The sequence below is a fragment of the Microcebus murinus genome, chromosome 8, assembly GCF_040939455.1.
Source record: "Microcebus murinus isolate Inina chromosome 8, M.murinus_Inina_mat1.0, whole genome shotgun sequence".
NCBI lineage: Eukaryota > Metazoa > Chordata > Mammalia > Primates > Cheirogaleidae > Microcebus > Microcebus murinus.
In genome coordinates, this window is record NC_134111.1 from 37,167,501 (window position 1) to 37,184,434 (window position 16,934).

The 16,934-nt window shown below is 36.4% G+C and overlaps 1 protein-coding gene across 5 annotated transcripts in view; it reads left to right on the forward strand.

Annotated features, from left to right (window-relative positions):
* The window catches only part of GPD2 (glycerol-3-phosphate dehydrogenase 2), a 143,861-nt gene that overhangs the window by 61,752 nt on the left and 65,175 nt on the right, over nt 1-16,934 (forward strand). For all 5 annotated transcript variants that reach the window (XM_012742734.3, XM_012742732.3, XM_012742733.3 and 2 more), the window contains 3 exons: nt 10,726-10,850; nt 12,174-12,271; nt 13,621-13,784. In XM_012742734.3, the coding sequence (XP_012598188.2) occupies nt 10,726-10,850; nt 12,174-12,271; nt 13,621-13,784 (387 nt within the window). The remainder of the gene's footprint in view (nt 1-10,725; nt 10,851-12,173; nt 12,272-13,620; nt 13,785-16,934) is intronic.

Here is a 16,934-nt window from a genome sequence, read left to right on the forward strand (position 1 = left end):
TGATTGCTGTCTTAAAATAATTGAGTATCTTTTACATATGTATGGAATTATGATTTATAAAAGGGATAGACAAACCTTAGTTGTATTTTGTATACTATGCTGGTAGCCCTCAGGGGTAGTGTTTATAATTAAAATGTATAAAGAGATGCTGAAGGTAATCTATATTTATCCTTTTACTACAGTTCCTGATCATATCAGTGGCCCTCTGAAGTGTGAAATAATCATAGGCATTTGGTTAATGAATTGTGCATTGTTGCTGTTCATTCATGGAATTTGCTCTTTTATTATATTTGATGCTTCACTTAACAACAAATTTTGCTTTCTCTGCATTTGATATGTTTTTACCAAATTATTCCTGATTGTATCCATTAATCTTTAGTCACATTTGACAAAAATAAATTACTGTGATCTTTTAAAGTTACCAGTAATAATTAGATTTTTCAGGACCTCAAAGTTTTGGGGGAACCACTAGATGTTAAAGGGCTTGTATAAAAATGTTTGCACAAGCTTTTTGATAAAATACTATGCCCAAATGCAATTTTGGTAATGGATAAGCAAAGACTGCAGGGAAAGAGGAAAAAGTCATGGAGTCTTCATAATGAACATTTATTTGCATTCTTATCATCTGCATTTTCTCAGGAATCAAATTTCATTTGTTTCATTTGGGAATATTATTTTATAAACATAATCTGCACAATTCTCCTCACGTTCTCCTGCAGGTCTTTAGGATCAATAGAAATTACTTCACTGTTTAACACCTTTGAGTCCAGTTCCTGGGCAGAAACACAGCCCTGAAGCCCAGCTGTGGGCACTTGGCTCCCCAAGGAAGCTGGAACCAGGAGAATCCAATAAACGTATTCACTCCCTCAGGGTTCTTCAAGATGTTTTCTTTAGTTCTTTATGTTCTTTTATGTGATTTTACCTATATGTATCTGGGATCACCTAGTACATTTTTGGTTTAAAATCTGATGTATAAAATTTAACCTATGGTTTCAGTTCACATTCCAAAGAAAACTGCCTCTTGCTGGAGGGAAATGTTAATTGTAGTTTTCTTGTTTAAAAGTGTATACAAAAAAAAAAAAGTGTATACATACTTTTAGTTTATAAATGGTATCTGGCTACAATTCTTGAATGTCCTCTATACTTCCTTTAAGTCTAAGGCAGTACAGTACAGTGATTAAGGTCACAGTTCAGAATTAGAATGAACTGAGGTCAAATCTCGGCTCCATTGCATACTAGCTCCATGACCTTCAACAAGTATCTTAATGTTACAGAGAACCTCAAGTTTCTCAGGCATAAATGGAGGATAATAATAACACTCTTTTAGGCCGGGCGTGGTGGCTCACGCCTGTAATCCTAGCACTTTGGGAGGCCGAGGCGGGCGGATTGCTCAAGGTCAGTAGTTCGAAACCAGCCTGAGCGAGACCCCGTCTCTACCAAAAATAGAAATAAATTAATTGACCAACTAAAAATATATATACAAAAAATTAGCTGGGCATGGTGGCGCATGCCTGTAGTCCCAGCTACTCGGGAGGCTGAGGCAGTAGGATCGCTGAGCCTCGGAGATTGAGGTTGCTGTGAGCCAGGCTGACACCACGGCACTCACTCTAGCCTGGGCAACAAAGTGAGACTCTGTCTCAAAAAAAAAAAAAAAAAAAAATAACACTCTTTCCCATAAATAAAGATTTAGAAAAGGGGTGGGGTATGTGCATTGCAGAAAAAATGCATAAACGGGAGAGCCCTGGAGATAGTGCATTCTGAGGATTATAGGTCCCCACCCTTCAGTACCCTCCACCTCCATCATGAGAGTAGGAGAAAATCAAGAGGTTGAACTGCAGCGGATGAAAGTTTCCTGTTTGCTGGACACTGCTAATGAGACTAGATTGCAAATTCCTCTTAAAATTAATCTGGAAATTTAACATAATTTTAATATAGTGATTTCCTTTGGTTAGGGTCAGGGGAATGGATTTGAGAAGCTGTGTTAGATTTACTAGATTAATTTTGAAAAAGAATACTGATAAGGGAGGAAGAGACCTATCAGATAGTAAAGTGTATTCTAAAGCTACTATAATTAAAGTAGTTTGTTAAAGGAATAGATGAGTGGAATAAAAGTAAAAGTCTAGAAATAAATATAAATACATGACGTTTAGAATATGATAAAGGCAGCATTTCAAAACTGTCATTATTGATTATGTAATAAATGATATTGGAGTATCCACTGCCCCCAATTTATATATATGTGTGTATGCATGTGTTTTATCATATTCTATGTGAATTAAGGATTTAAAAATGAAACACCATAAAACCATTAGAAGAAAGTATTTGTGAATTAAAAAAAAAATGAAGTAGGAGAGGTGTTTTTAAGGATTACACCAACAAAAGCCATACTAGAAAATGCTGCTAAATTTGATTTTATAAAAATTAAAATTTACCTATAGTAAAGTAAAAGCGTGTGAAATTTGGAAAAATATTTATAAAATGTCAGGCAGACAGGGTTTGTTTCAGGTTGTTTCCAACTTTTCTATATCCTTTGGTTTTGGTATGTCTATGTTAAACAGTATGTAGCTAGATTCCATTTATTTATTTTTAATACTTAATAGATAATATCTTTTAATAGATGAATTTAATTCACTTACATTTATTTTGATTTCATGTGCATTAACTTTGTGTTCTTTATCTTCCATCATTTTTTTTTTTTTTTTGTTTTGTTTTTTTTTTTTGAGACAGAGTCTCGCTTTGTTGTCCAGGCTAGAGTGAGTGCCATGGCGTCAGCCTAGCTCACAGCAACCTCAAACTCCTGGGCTCGAGTGATCCTCCTGCCTCAGCCTCCCGAGTAGCTGGGACTACAGGCATGCGCCACCATGCCCAGCTAATTTTTTATATATATATCAGTTGGCCAATTAATTTCTTTCTATTTATAGTAGAGACGGGGTCTCGCTCTTGCTCAGGCTGGTTTTGAACTCCTGACCTTGAGCAATCCGCCCGCCTCGGCCTCCCAAGAGCTAGGATTACAGGCGTGAGCCACAGCGCCCGGCCTTATCTTCCATCTTTTTGATTTGCCCTCCTTTCTATGCTTCATCTTAGATCAGTTTGGTATACCCTCAGCTCTATAGATATCGTAGCTACCATCCTTAAGTCCCATTAGGAACTTTTCCTAGAGGAAAATGGAGGCTCCTGCCTTGTGTTCCTCTTGGGAACCTTGCGGATCAGCTGACACCTTGGCTCTGGAGTTGGTGTCCGGGTTGTGTCTGTTTTCCTGCTTCCTTGGCATGTCCCAGCAGATAGTCCACCTCCCCAGAGAGTGGTCAAGGGAAGGTTGTCAGCCTCCTTGTGCAAGTGGTGGAGCCTTTTTTCAGCCCCAGCATTCAGGTGTTCCACTGGCTTCTTTACCTTTCCTCGCAACGGGTAGTTGTATTCCTCTTACCCTTCAGGAACTGAGAGCTTGGTTGCCTTTGCCTATTTCTAGATGCCGAGCCCACCAAGACAAAAAGCTTTTGGCCTAAATACTCTGCTCTTAGTTTCTGCTACATTTCTGGTCCATGGAATGTTTGTCTTATTTTTGAGTCAACCATGTCCTTTAAAAACCATGTCCTTTAAAAAAAAAAAAAAAAAAAAAATATATATATATATATATATATATATATATATCTATATATCTGTGTGTGTGTGTGTGGTTTTCTCTGTGTTTAGAGAAGAGAAAGATTTCAAAGACAAACTTACAATGCCATATTGATTTTTTTAAGCCAGTCAGATTTACCAACTTTATGCAATGCCATGTTGATTAGTATTTTATTTAAAGTATATTTGTACTAGCAATAAATTGGGATATATTCAGTTATTGAAAAGAGGTGGATATATAAGTATTTATGGGGAATATGGTTAAGATGTGTTACAAATTTTAAAATGCAAGTTGTGAAGAATGAGTGTTAATTCTATTTGTTTTTAAGCAAAAAAGTGTATGAGTTTTGTACTTTCATAAGCATAGAAAGTTCTGATAAAATACATGAGATAGTTTTAATAGTTAACATTGGTTATCTCTGGATTTTGTAACTAGAAAGTCAATAGTATATTATTTTCATTATTTTCTCTTTTTACCCTTTATATTATTGGATATTATTCCTCCCTTTGAACATTGGCTATTTTTATAATAACAAAACAAAAAGAGAAAGCAACAACAACAACTTGATTCCCAAAAACTGTCCCAACAGCTTGATTCATAAAAACTGTCTTATTATAATTAATGTTATAGCTTAATACAGTTTTGTGACTTTATAATCACCTATGTACTTAAGGAACACCAAGTATGTTAACAATATGTTCTAACTTAACATAGTATCTCTATTACTAGTTTATCTGTTTTCTAATAGAAACATAGAAATGGGGATCAAATAACCAATCCGCTATTACACAGTTTTTGTAAAATGCTAGCATTCATTGTTAGAGGATGCCAGGCCGAAGTGCAGGATCGGATCATGATAGTGAGGATTACCAAGCTAGCATTATTTTGCAGATTTATAGGAGTGTTAGTGTTTAGAGAAATTGATCCTTCATATAAAATGTGCAGCCTTTGGGTTAGTTCCTTTTCTTATTAATGGCAATGGCTGAAGTCCAAAATTAAGTGCCCAAAGCTTTTCTGAAGAAAGATAAACTCACCTTTCCTTACACTGTATCATTTTTACTTCATGCAGCATGTGGCTTTAATACCTGTGTTTATGGTGCTAATGTACAAAGTGTCCTTAGCTTTCTGATTTGTGTGTTATTACCTTGGTACCTCTGATCGTTATTTTGTAGTGATACTCTCACCTTTCTATAATATTTAAAAATACCTCAATAATGACATCTGAAAATTTATTCTAATGAAATAATTACAGATACAGAGAATCTAAATGGAAATAAAATCTTGCAGTACTTTCTGTGATAGAGAAAAAAGGAAATAACCCAAATATTCAAAAATAAGAAATTGAGCCAGGCGCTGTGGCTTATACCTGTAATCCCAGTGACTCGAGAGGCTGAGGTGGGAAGATTGCTTGAGGGTAGGAGTTCAAGGCCAGTCTGGGCAACATAGTGAAACCCTGCCTCTAAAAAAATTAAAAAATAAATTAGTTGGGTGTGGTGGTGTTTGTCTTTAGCCCCAGCTATTCCAAACCAGAGACAGGAGGATAGCTTGAGTCTAGGAGTTCGAGGCTGCAGTGAGCAGTGATTGTAACACTGCCCTCCAGCTTGAGTGACACAGTGAGACCTCATCTCTTAAAAAAAAAAAAGAACAAAATTGAATACATTATTATGAATAGTCAATCTAATACTATCCACACATTAAAAATAAAATCATACAAAATATTTATTGACATGAGAAGTGTTTACAAAAAACAGTGTTAAATGAAAAAAATTAAATAAAATATACCACGTGATCTTATTTTTGTAAAAATGTACATATGTGGTTATATACATGCATAGAAAATGTGAACGTTTAAACACCCAAATGTCAGCTATGGTTATCTCTGAATGGTGTGATTACAGGAGAGTTTTATTTTGTTCTCTTTGCTTCTCTGCATTTATTACATTGAGCATGTTTTCATGCATAATAAGATAATCAGTAAAAGGTATTAAAATATACTTCTGTTCTATTTCATGTTGTGAAAGTTAAAATGTCGTACAATTTTTCCCCTTAGATTGTAATTATCCCTTTATATTCTTCCAACTGTCTTGATCCATGAATTGGTTTAGTTGGAAGTAGCTAGACATTCTTACTCAGGTGAGAAAAGACAAAGCTGTAAAGAGCTGCATTTAGTTCATCCCTCTGGCTCCACCCAGAAGATACAGTTTCAATGTGTTAAGAGATGGGGTGAAGATGAGTGGATGGTAGATTTCAAGTTGACTTTATTCTTCTACTATAACTAATCTTGTTTTTCTGCCTAAGATTTCAGAGTAATTTTATTCCGAATGTTAATATTTTATTACTGTCATGAAGTTCCTGAGACTACTTTCTAAAAGTAATCAATATTAAAAATGAAAAATTAAATAATAATAATACCACCCCAGATGTTCTGGTTCATCTCAATAGTAATAGAGCTTATTGCTTTTTCCATAAAAAGTAAATTTTAATAATAAAACCTAGAAAACAAATAAGTATTCCTTAGAAAATCTTGAACTAGTTTTTATTGCATAGGGAAGCCAGTCCTTCCCTACCTGCAGTGTGAAGAGATCACTGTTTCCACTCTGAAGGAGGATCTTTTTCCCAGCCCCTTCAAATTCATAGCAATGAGTAGTTGGTTGAATCCTGGGTACATTATTTTTGATGTCCTTCACACTTAATTATTTAACCTAAGAGCACCAAATGTTAACATTGACTGTCACTTAAAAATACTAGTTGAGCACAATGGCACATACCTGTAGTCCCAGCTGCTAGGGAGACTGAGGCAGGAGGATCTCTTGAGCTCAGGAGTTCCAGGCCAGCCTAGCAACATGGTGAGATCCCATCTCTAAAACATAAAAAAATACTATTCACTCTCTCAGAGAGGATAAAGCAGCTCCTTTTCCCCCCTACTTCCTTGCCTTATACTTAAAATTTCAGAAAATTTCAGAAAACTGAGCTCTTAATTTCAGATCATTAAGTTTTTGAGGGGAGGAAAATAGTTTGAATTTTTTGATAGGTAAAATAGAAAGGAACAGATTGGATAACAGAACCATACAAGAACATCAAAAGGCTTAACATTTTATTGTTTGCGTTGCATTTGGTTAATTATTAATAGTTAAGGAATAAGTTATGAGAAGGAGTTACAACAAACAATAATGTCTTGATTTTGTGTTATTTTCCTCCTTTCTACTTCTCTCTTTCTCATTCAACAAATATGAGACATTCAGAACATTTAGCATATAATGATATTTGAAATTTTAAAAAAAATTTCGTTTTTTAGGGTATCTTTTTTTGTGATTCAGAAAACTTTTAGTAATACTTTTAGGTTACACAGTGCTTGAATATATCAATTTAGCCATAACTTTAGCGACTACATTTTTTAAAGTTTTGGCTCTGGAAGGAGCAGTATCATTTTTCTCTAGAAATTCTGGTGGGTAACTTGATGATTAGACAATGGAAATAATGGGACAGGAAAAACAGCCGGGTTTGACAGAGAGGCCTATTTTAACTTTCATTGGTATTCACTAGAGTTTCTCACATATGTACATGTGAATAACTTTTAAAATGTCCAAATACTGGAAAAAGCAGTTTTGAGAGCCTTAAAGTGTTAGCTCTCACTTAAATATCCTGAAATATCCCCTGGCGATAGCTTGCTAATTCCTAGAGTACTTCCCTGCCTCACACTGTGTCAGTTTGGAAAAGAAAAAAAATCCACCCTGACAACACAGTCCATAAAATTCTCTCTTCGTATCAGTCTCCAGTGCAACCTTCTGCCTTGCCCTGATCGTGCTATATGGCTCCCGTGCCCTCAATGGTCTCCTGCCACCAGCCCTTCTCCAGCTCCACCCCCAATCCCTGTGGTCAGAAAATCTTTCTAGAACACTATTCTGATTTCTCAGCTTAAAACTTAAAATACTTTTTTCTTTTTCTTTCTTTTTTTTTAGAGACAGAGTCTCACTCTATTGCGCAGGCTGAAGTGCAGTGGTGTCTTCATAGCTCTGTGACCTCCAACTCCTGGGCTTAAGCAGTCCTCCTATCTTGGCCTTCTAAACTGCCGGGGTTCCAGGCGTGAACCACCGTGCCTGGTCTCAGTTTAAAACACTTTGATGGTTCCCCTGACAAGCAGCTTAATAATTTCTCAAAATGCTATCTGTGAACTGCTGGGAAAAAAATTAAATTGTATTCTTTTGTAATAATGAAAGAAAATTAACAAGCACACCCTGGTTCTCTGGAATGGATGCCTTGTTACTGAGTACAGTACTCAGGTTCATGTTTGTGTGTTATCAATAACATATCTTTTGTTGTTGTTGTTTTCCCCTTAATGAAGCATTTGTTTCTCAAACTGATCCAGGAACAACCATGTTCTCAGAGGCATTTTCCTTTTGAGGAGATCTAGGTATTACTGTCTTGTGATGTGGATCAAAATCCCTTGGTGATATGCCTTGCCCATTCTTCCCATGGGGCCTCCTTCACATTGCCCCTTGTGCCCTGCACTGCAGCCCAAGTGACAAGCAGCCCCTGAAAATGCTGGGCCACTTCTCCTCCTTAGGCTTGTCTTTGCCAGTGTGATTCCTCTCCTCCCCTCCACCATTCCTGATCACAGACTCCTCAATAGACTTTCCTGAAGACCCCAGGTATAATCTTGGCTGTAGTTAATCTTCACATAGGAAATTGGGTCATCAATAAACTATCCCCCAAATTTGGTGGCTCAAAACAGCAACATTTATTATCCCTCACTTTTGGTGAGCTGGGAATCTGGGTGAGCCTTGGGGGGGGGGTCCTCTGCCTCTGAGTCTCTCACAGGCTTATAGTGTTTCCCAGGAACTCACATGGCTGTTGGCAGGATTTAGTTCCTCCTGGGTTGTTGGACTGACACCTCAGTTCCTGGTGACCTGCTGATGGGGGCGAGGGGGTGGCTCTCTTTCTTCCTGGACTCACACATGACAGCTTGCTTCACTTGAGCAAGCCAGCGAGAGGGCAAGTGAGTGCTAGCAAGAGAGAGAGCACTTCCCTATCTTTTGTAACCTAATCACAGAAGTGAGGTGCTAATACTTGTGCTGTATTCTGCTTGATAGAAGCAAGGTGCTAGGTCCACCCACACTCAAGGGCAGGGTGTTACATATTAGGGAGTTGGGATTACTGGAACTGTTTTGGAAGTTTATCTACCATAGCTTGTAGGATACCTTAGGGCAGGCCCACGTGAGGAAGCCATGGGCTGGAAGGGAGGCTGCTTGGCCTCTCGCAGTCTTATTTCTCTGTTTCTCATGGTGTGGACATCTTGATGCCTTGACTGTGATTCCAGAGTTTAAAGACAGGTCTATTTTAAATAATCTGACTCTTAAATACCACTTGAAAGTCAACTCCCTCATCTGATCTTCAACTGAAGAAAAGATGGTCTATTTTAGTGCTGGAAGAAGAACTCTGTGTTGAACTTACTAAGAAAAGGTGATATAGCTCACCAAGACCATACATTTTTATGATTTGCAAATGTAATTTTGGTTATATGCAATTCTGAGTTTATGTCCTGAGTTTAACTTCTAACCTGGAGGAAGGTGAGTCCTCTGTTTTCACATGTGGTCCCTATTAAACTTTGCTGCACTTTGTTTACTTGCCTCTCACAGCCTGGTCCGTGCCTTATTCATTTCCAGTATCAGCACTTTTGGCTCTCAATTTTTTAAAACAGTACTAATATTTTTCTGTGTTTTTAATACATTCAGTGCTAAATGTAATAAGCATTGCTGTGGTTTTATAATTTTACAGAAATTTCTCTGTTATATATGCTTATGAGCGACCTGGGTCTATGATACCTGTAATTTTTGTGTTATTTTGCAAGCTAGTTAAGGCATTAGCAGTTTTTGCCCTTGAGTTAAAGTTCTCTACTTTTCTTTCCATAGTTTCTAAATATTTTGTCCTTTTGAGTCAAGGGAATTGCCCTGATTTTATGATGACATTTGGGTACGTTATTTAAACTGTTAAAAGTTATAAAAACGACCCTTTGGTATTAAATGTAATAAATGGCTCTGAATTGAATACATGCACAAGTTCTTCTGTATGAACTTTGCGAGCCCAAACTGCTCTGGTTATGTATTCTCATTGTAATTGGATTCTATGACATTCTCTCATCCCCCAAGAAGAGAGATGGTATGCCAGGCCATGAAAATTGCTCGTGACTTGGTATTGATGTCTGCTTTGGGTCTTTTGAGGTTTTGGCTTTCATCTCTCTACTAGAGTGTGTCACTTGTTGTACTCCTGGTCATCTCCAATCTGGAAGAGGCAGGATGTCTCTGTAACCAAACCAAACCAAACCAAACCAAACCAAACTAGTTTTGTCCCCAAGAGATCTATAGCAACCTTCAAATACAAGGGGCAAGGGTAACTTCTGGAACTGATCTGTCTTTCCTCAACCTGACCTTATCAAGAATATTTTTTTTAATTTATGGCTACCCTCACTGTGTTTATTTATACTGGCTTATATTTCTTTGTAATTCTAAAATATTTCCATGTTTGAATTTTTTTGAATGTTTTAAATTAGACTAGAAACTCCTCAATATCAGCAGTTATTCTTTTTTTCTTCTGTTTTGATATCTTGGATATCTTTTTCACTTTATACTTACTATATAACACCGCCCCAGACACATTTCTGAATAGAAGTCAGCACACAGAAGGAGGTCTAGTCTAGATTTATCGGTGATGTAATAGAATAGACCAGAGATGAGGGGCTGGAACATGTTTAGATTCTTGGAGTGAGGGATGTTCAGTTAACTCTACATGGGTAGAGATGGGTGTCAGGCTCTTCTTTGACCCTCTAAATGCACTGGAGTATGTTACTGCCATGAAATTATACTGTAATATCCTCTATTTGTGATTCATTCACAGTTTAATATGCTTCTAGTTCTGGTTTGACTTTTCCCCCAGGAAGAGCCTAAAATCTCTTCATTATAATATAGACAGTGTACTGCACTTTGAATACAAATTTATCCATGTTCAGAGTAATTTTTCTTGTGATTGTCTCTACCCTGGAGAAGTGCCTTTAATGAATTACATACAAATTGTGTAATTTAAGAAGTTAATTTGGTTTTCTGGTTACACAGGACTAAAAACAGCCCTTGTAGAAAGAGATGATTTCTCATCAGGGACCAGCAGCAGAAGCACTAAATTGATCCATGGTGGTGTGAGATATCTTCAGAAGGCCATCATGAAGTTGGATATCGAGCAGGTAATTGTGTATGCTGGTTGTTAAACAAAAATTGCGACTCTGCTTTTTTTCTACCCAATTAAATCAGGTGGATTTTTTTTTTTTTTTATGGCTTTTAACATTTCTCCCTATTGGTAATACCTATTTCGTGTATTCTACTGGAATATCTTTCAGGAGAGGTTGTCAGTTCTTTCCTGTAGCATTATGTTTATGGGTAATCAGGGGCTTTTTCTACACAGGCATGTCAAAGTAGCAGATTTACAAAATCACTTTTGGATGTGTTGCCTTTTACCAATTGTGATTGGGTTTTTGCCGATGGCCACCAAATTGCTACTTTGAAAGCAGTTTCAGGGGAGCTGAGTTGTAATGCAGGGGGAGTGCCAAATTAGTCTTCTTTGACTGCCACTGCAATCATACGCTCATATTGTCACTGACATATTCTTAAGGAAAAGATGATCTGAGTCATGCTTTTCTTATGTCACACTTTATTGTGTCCAGTCTGCCACCATTTGAAAACTGCCAAGGCAGTGTGGAAGATGACATTTCCCAGAGGGGTAAAAAAAATCAGCTGAACTCCCTATCTGCTTTTCGTACATGAAAAACACAGCAGCACCGACTTGACACTGTCAAGTTTTGAATCTGTCCCCTTTTTTTTCCCTTGACAAGTCACTTTCGAATCTGTCCCCTTTTCTTATGTTTCTCTTGGGCATCGTGATGGATGCAAAGAAAACAGCATAGGATTTGGAATCGGCTAACTTGTGTTCTGCGTTTGTGTTCTGTGTTTACTTAACATCTGTGAGCCTCAGTTTTCTTATTTGTAAAATTAGAATTATAATAGCAGTGCTTGCTCTTTAGAGAGAGGCATAAGGAAGACTACAGGAGTAAAGACAAAAGGCTTTTTATAATCTGTGAAATACTGTGCAACTGTTAAGTATCATCTTTGCATGGTTTAGTGAAGCCAAGAAGAAAACTTTTAGCATGAATTTAAACAATCTGCTACCTCTTACACAGAGAAAATATTATGGGGAGCTAAGAAAAGGAGACAATACAGAGAGGATGCAAGATAAATGGCTACAATAATCTTGTAACTCAAGTCAGGAAAATATCTTACACCTGGGAACTCTGACAGCATGTTTTTCTCCTATGCAAATACAGTTAAGGTTTCTAAAAAATCTTTGAGGTTGACAGCATGATGTATTATTAGAAATTTGATTAGGAGGGAGCTATCCTCACTCAGAGGTAGAAGGTTTCTGTGTATCAATCAGTTGGCAGGGTGTCTATTTGCCATTTGAAAATATTATGATCTGTTACTGCCAAACTAATTTTCTCTGTTTTGCCTTTCAGTATAGGATGGTAAAAGAAGCCCTTCATGAGCGTGCCAACCTACTAGAAATTGCTCCCCATTTATCAGCTCCATTGCCTATAATGCTTCCAATTTACAAGTAAGCTTTTTGATACCACCTGTATGCTGTTTGCTTATCTGAATTCAATAGAATGACAGTTTTAATGAAAATAATCCCTCAATGTATATTTCTTAATGTGGTCTTAATTGGCTCTAATATTTAATCCTTTTCAAATATTTCCCATTGTTGTATTTAAAAGTGTGACTTTTCTTAAATTACTCTCCACCCACTCATCTCTAAGGACCAGATCTTGAAGGCAAAGGAGGTTGTGTTCTGTATTGGTAATCAGTAGTTTCTTGTTCCATTTTCTGAGAGTGTATAGATGAAGAGTGGCATTCGTACTGATGAACATGAGAGCACCCTTAGCAGAGTATAAAATGCTGAGCCAAAATATATCCTGCTGTGAAATCTAAACCCACTATGTACCAACTTGAAACTCAAGCCATTTTGAATCATTTTAAGTATCTGAGTTAACCAAAACTGAAGTTTGGTTAGGAGATGTCAGATTATAATATTATAAAACCCAATTTCCCTAATGTTATTAGAGCTAAGTTGCCATGAAGTTGCCTTTAGTTGGGGATACAGGTGATATGAAAAAATGGGTTATATAACTCTTTTAGCCATGCGAGTGTTGTGGGGACTTAGGAACAGATTTTATAATTTTGTCCATCTTTTGTTATAGATTGCCTAGGACGACATAAACCAGTGATTCTCAACCCTGAGCACACATTATAGTCATCTAGGCCCTCAGCCTAGTCCAGTTAAATCAATCTGTGGACATGTGAGTCCCAGGCATTAGTATGTATATATGTACGTATTCAGAGACAGAGTCTTACTATGTCACCCAGGCTGGAGTGCAGTGGCCTGATTGTAGTTCACTGTGTTCTCGAACACCTGGGGTCTGGCAATCCTCCTGCCTCAGCTCTCCCTTGAGCAGCTGGGACTATAGGCACATGTCATCACACCCGAGTAATTTTTCTGTTTTTTGTAGAGAGGGGGTTTTTCTATGTTGCCAGGCTGAGTTTGAACTGCTGGTCTCAAGTGATCCTCCCGCCTTGGCCTCCCAATATGTTGGGATTACAAGTGTGAGTCACCGTGCTTGGCCCAGTATTTATATTTAAAGTTCCCCAGAGAATTCTAATATGCAGCTATGTTGATTGGGAATCACTGCCTTCGAGAAGATTCATTTAAAATCTCATTGATTCATGTACTTACAGACTTCAGCTAGGATGATGTCAAAAAACAGTTATGCAGGTTTGTTTCTTTTACAGTCCACTTCTAGGTATGCTTTGTTTTTCTTAAATGAAAAACATTTTGTAATTTAAAGTGACATTCTATAATGTTATACTCTGTTTCTAAAGAACCTTTCCCCCCTATTTATGCTGTAGATGGTGGCAGTTACCATACTACTGGGTAGGAATCAAGCTATATGATCTGGTTGCAGGAAGTAATTGCTTGAAAAGCAGTTATGTTCTCAGCAAATCAAGAGCCCTTGAACATTTCCCAATGCTCCAGAAGGACAGACTGGTAGGAGCAATTGTCTACTATGATGGTATGTGACTTTTTTTCTTACAAGATACTTTACTCCCATACATGACCCTTATAATCTATTCTTAATGAAATAGTTTGGCATCCTTTGAATGTTAACTTTACACGATACACAGATGCACTTGCACACACATGCTCACCATTTTCTCTAACACTGGCTGAAACACTCCCCATAATGTTTTGTCTTTAATATTGTTTGTTTTACATACTCCTTTTCTTCTTTGATTTTTACTTTGTGTCTCATGGTTTTTGTTTGGTCCATTTCTCATCATTATAATCATGCCATTTAATTTGTTATGTATTTGCTAGTGAATACCTGCCTTATGAATATATTATAATGTTGAAAGCAGCTGAGGATCTGTTAGATTTTCTAGATGAAACCTCTATTTTCAAGGGGTTATAAACCTAGGGAAAAATGCCCGTTGGGCTGGAATTGACATGTTTGTATTTTGCACAGGACACAATTCTTGACTGTATAATTTATGTGATGAAGGTCTTTGAACATTGCATCTGTTAAACCAAGCCCTCAGTTTTTACTCTTTATTTTATTATTGTTAGATGTTTTCTAACAGTGACATTACCTAGTTTCCATTTGCCATGTGTTCAGTGCTCATTTTTTTTTACATGTGTACAATATAATTTTGTCCACTTTTATTTGAAGGACACAAAACAGTATAAAACAAAACAGGCAAAGCGTTTGTAAAATTTTACTCGTAATTTTAAAGAGTGTATGAGATTGGAATATAGTCCAAGAATGTTCATTTATAAGGAAATAGCTGGATACAGATAATTGCACATGTTCACAGTCTTAGAAGTTTTGTGATGCCAAGGATGGTTTACGTCTGTATCTCAGTGAGCCCTCCACCCCCATTATGTGATCTTTTATATTTAGTATTACATATCTCAACTCTTGTCAAGAAGAATTTCTTTTTTATTCAGGAGACTTTTATATTTATACTTCACATTATGGGATGTCCTCAAGGCTATCCCTAACGTTTTTTCCCTTTTTCCAGTGTTACATTTCTTAATCAATTCAGAACTCTGTCAGGCATTTATATATAAATGCAAAAAGTATATGTGCAGAGGGGGCAAGGGGGACTAAATTCAACAAAATGTTCTAGGAGCAACAATATTAGAAAAAATGTTAAGGGTCTTAGGCAAATATTAAAAGCTAGAAAAATCACAGTTTACAGTGCCTTCCAGCATCTGAACACCACAGGGGGGCCACTTAACTACTTTTTTGGTGCCCTCAATTGAGCTCACGTGTTAAAGGACAACTTTAACTGTGAATTTGCTTTCTCTGCATCAGACCCTTAATGTTAATCCATTGTAGTTTATTGGGTGATTATAGTAAAGAGATTTTTGGTCCAGGAGGAGTAAGAAGGCATTCTGTAAATAGCATCCTGTCCATCCCGACAGGGGAATGTTTGTGGCCTTTGCCTCTTATTGCAAATCCCTCCTGCTCAAACCATCTCAAATTCTCACTGATTTTCTATACCATGTGATGTGTTGGAAACTAACTAATAATGTTATTTATTATCTTGTACATATCTGGATCTTCTTGGCAGAAATATTAGTGGATTCCATGTCTGAGTTTGTGGATCCTGTTTTACGTTGGTTTGGTATTGTTAGAAATTATAGATTCTTATTGATTCTACATGGGGAAACCAAAGAAAACTTATGGTACATAATGCAGAAGAAACATTATTTTATCAGAATCAAGAAGAAACAGAATTATTTAATCTAGAATTGATTATTATAGCTTGTTATAGGTTACAAAATTGAGTTTAGTGAAGATTATTGAAATTTTGAATTGTTATTTAAAAAATGTTAAAGAGCTGTTTGGAAATTAGTTGTAAAATCTTAAGTCTTGAACCAAAGGAGTAAAAATAATTATATTCTATTCATTTGTAATAAATAATTTGGTTTTTTGCCCTTATTCTGAAATGATACAGGCTCAATTGTGTTATATTTGGGGGGAGACAAAATAAGAATGTGAAACAGTTTCACAGTGTATTCATAGATAGGGCAACTTTTGTTTCGCCTAACAGGGTGTGATGAGCAAATTAAATATCAACATGGAAATAAGTTGGAGAGAAGCACGTAGGTAAAGGAATTAAATGCAGTAAATGCATGCTCAAAAAAGGGAAGGGATGCCTTACCCCTTGACCAGAACAATGATAGTACAGAATCATCCTGCTACCAACGTATTTCAGAGAGGAAAAGAATATTCTTGTGAACTTTTTAGTATTGCAAACTCAACTCTGACCATTTTAATTTGTAAGGTAAACCTTTCTTAATAGGAAAAAATTTACTTTTCTTTATAAATAATCATTATGAGAATTTAATAACAGTCACCTAAATAATTTCAAGATACATTCTTCAGGCTACTTGAAATAACTGTTTTTTTTTTACTTAAAAAATAACTTACTGAGGTGAAATTCACGTAGCATAAAATTAGCCATTTTAAAATGAACAGAAATCATTTTTTATCAATTTTTTATAACTTTCACCTAGGGAGAATCTTGATTCTGTTGTAAAAGTGGCAGAAGTATTCAAATGAACTTTTAATGCCATAAGAAGTTTTGCTAACTGAAAATCCTTATTAGTAATACATTATACAGTTACTTCAGCACCAGTGAAAACTGACATATAACGGTGTGAAAATATAGTGGGACAGACAAGTGATCATTGCTGTTAACTTGGACCAGGGCTGAGAAGACCTCTTTAAAGTCTCTTTCACACAGAGATGTTAGGAATGTAAGGTGTTCCTTCTGAAGTACAAAATGTACAAAGGTCAAAAAATTTGTCTTGATTACTCATAAGCACAGCTCATCCTAAGTAAATTCTGATGGCTGTTGCTCATGATTAAACCAAAAATCTATTCCCCAACAAGGGTCCATAAAGGTAATAACATAAATTCTATGTTCTTTTTGATGGAGTAATTATAGTGGCTATTCTGTGCATGGGCCTAAGTATGATCCATTGCCATATTTTATTGTTAACTGTTGTAAAACAAACTCATACATATGGAGGAATAACTGTCATCTTTTTTAATGCAGACAGAGTAAATGTCAAATTTCTCAGTAAAATCCATATGAAATGAAAGTTGGGATAGGAGGTGACATACCAGGTTTTTCCTCCATTTATGTTT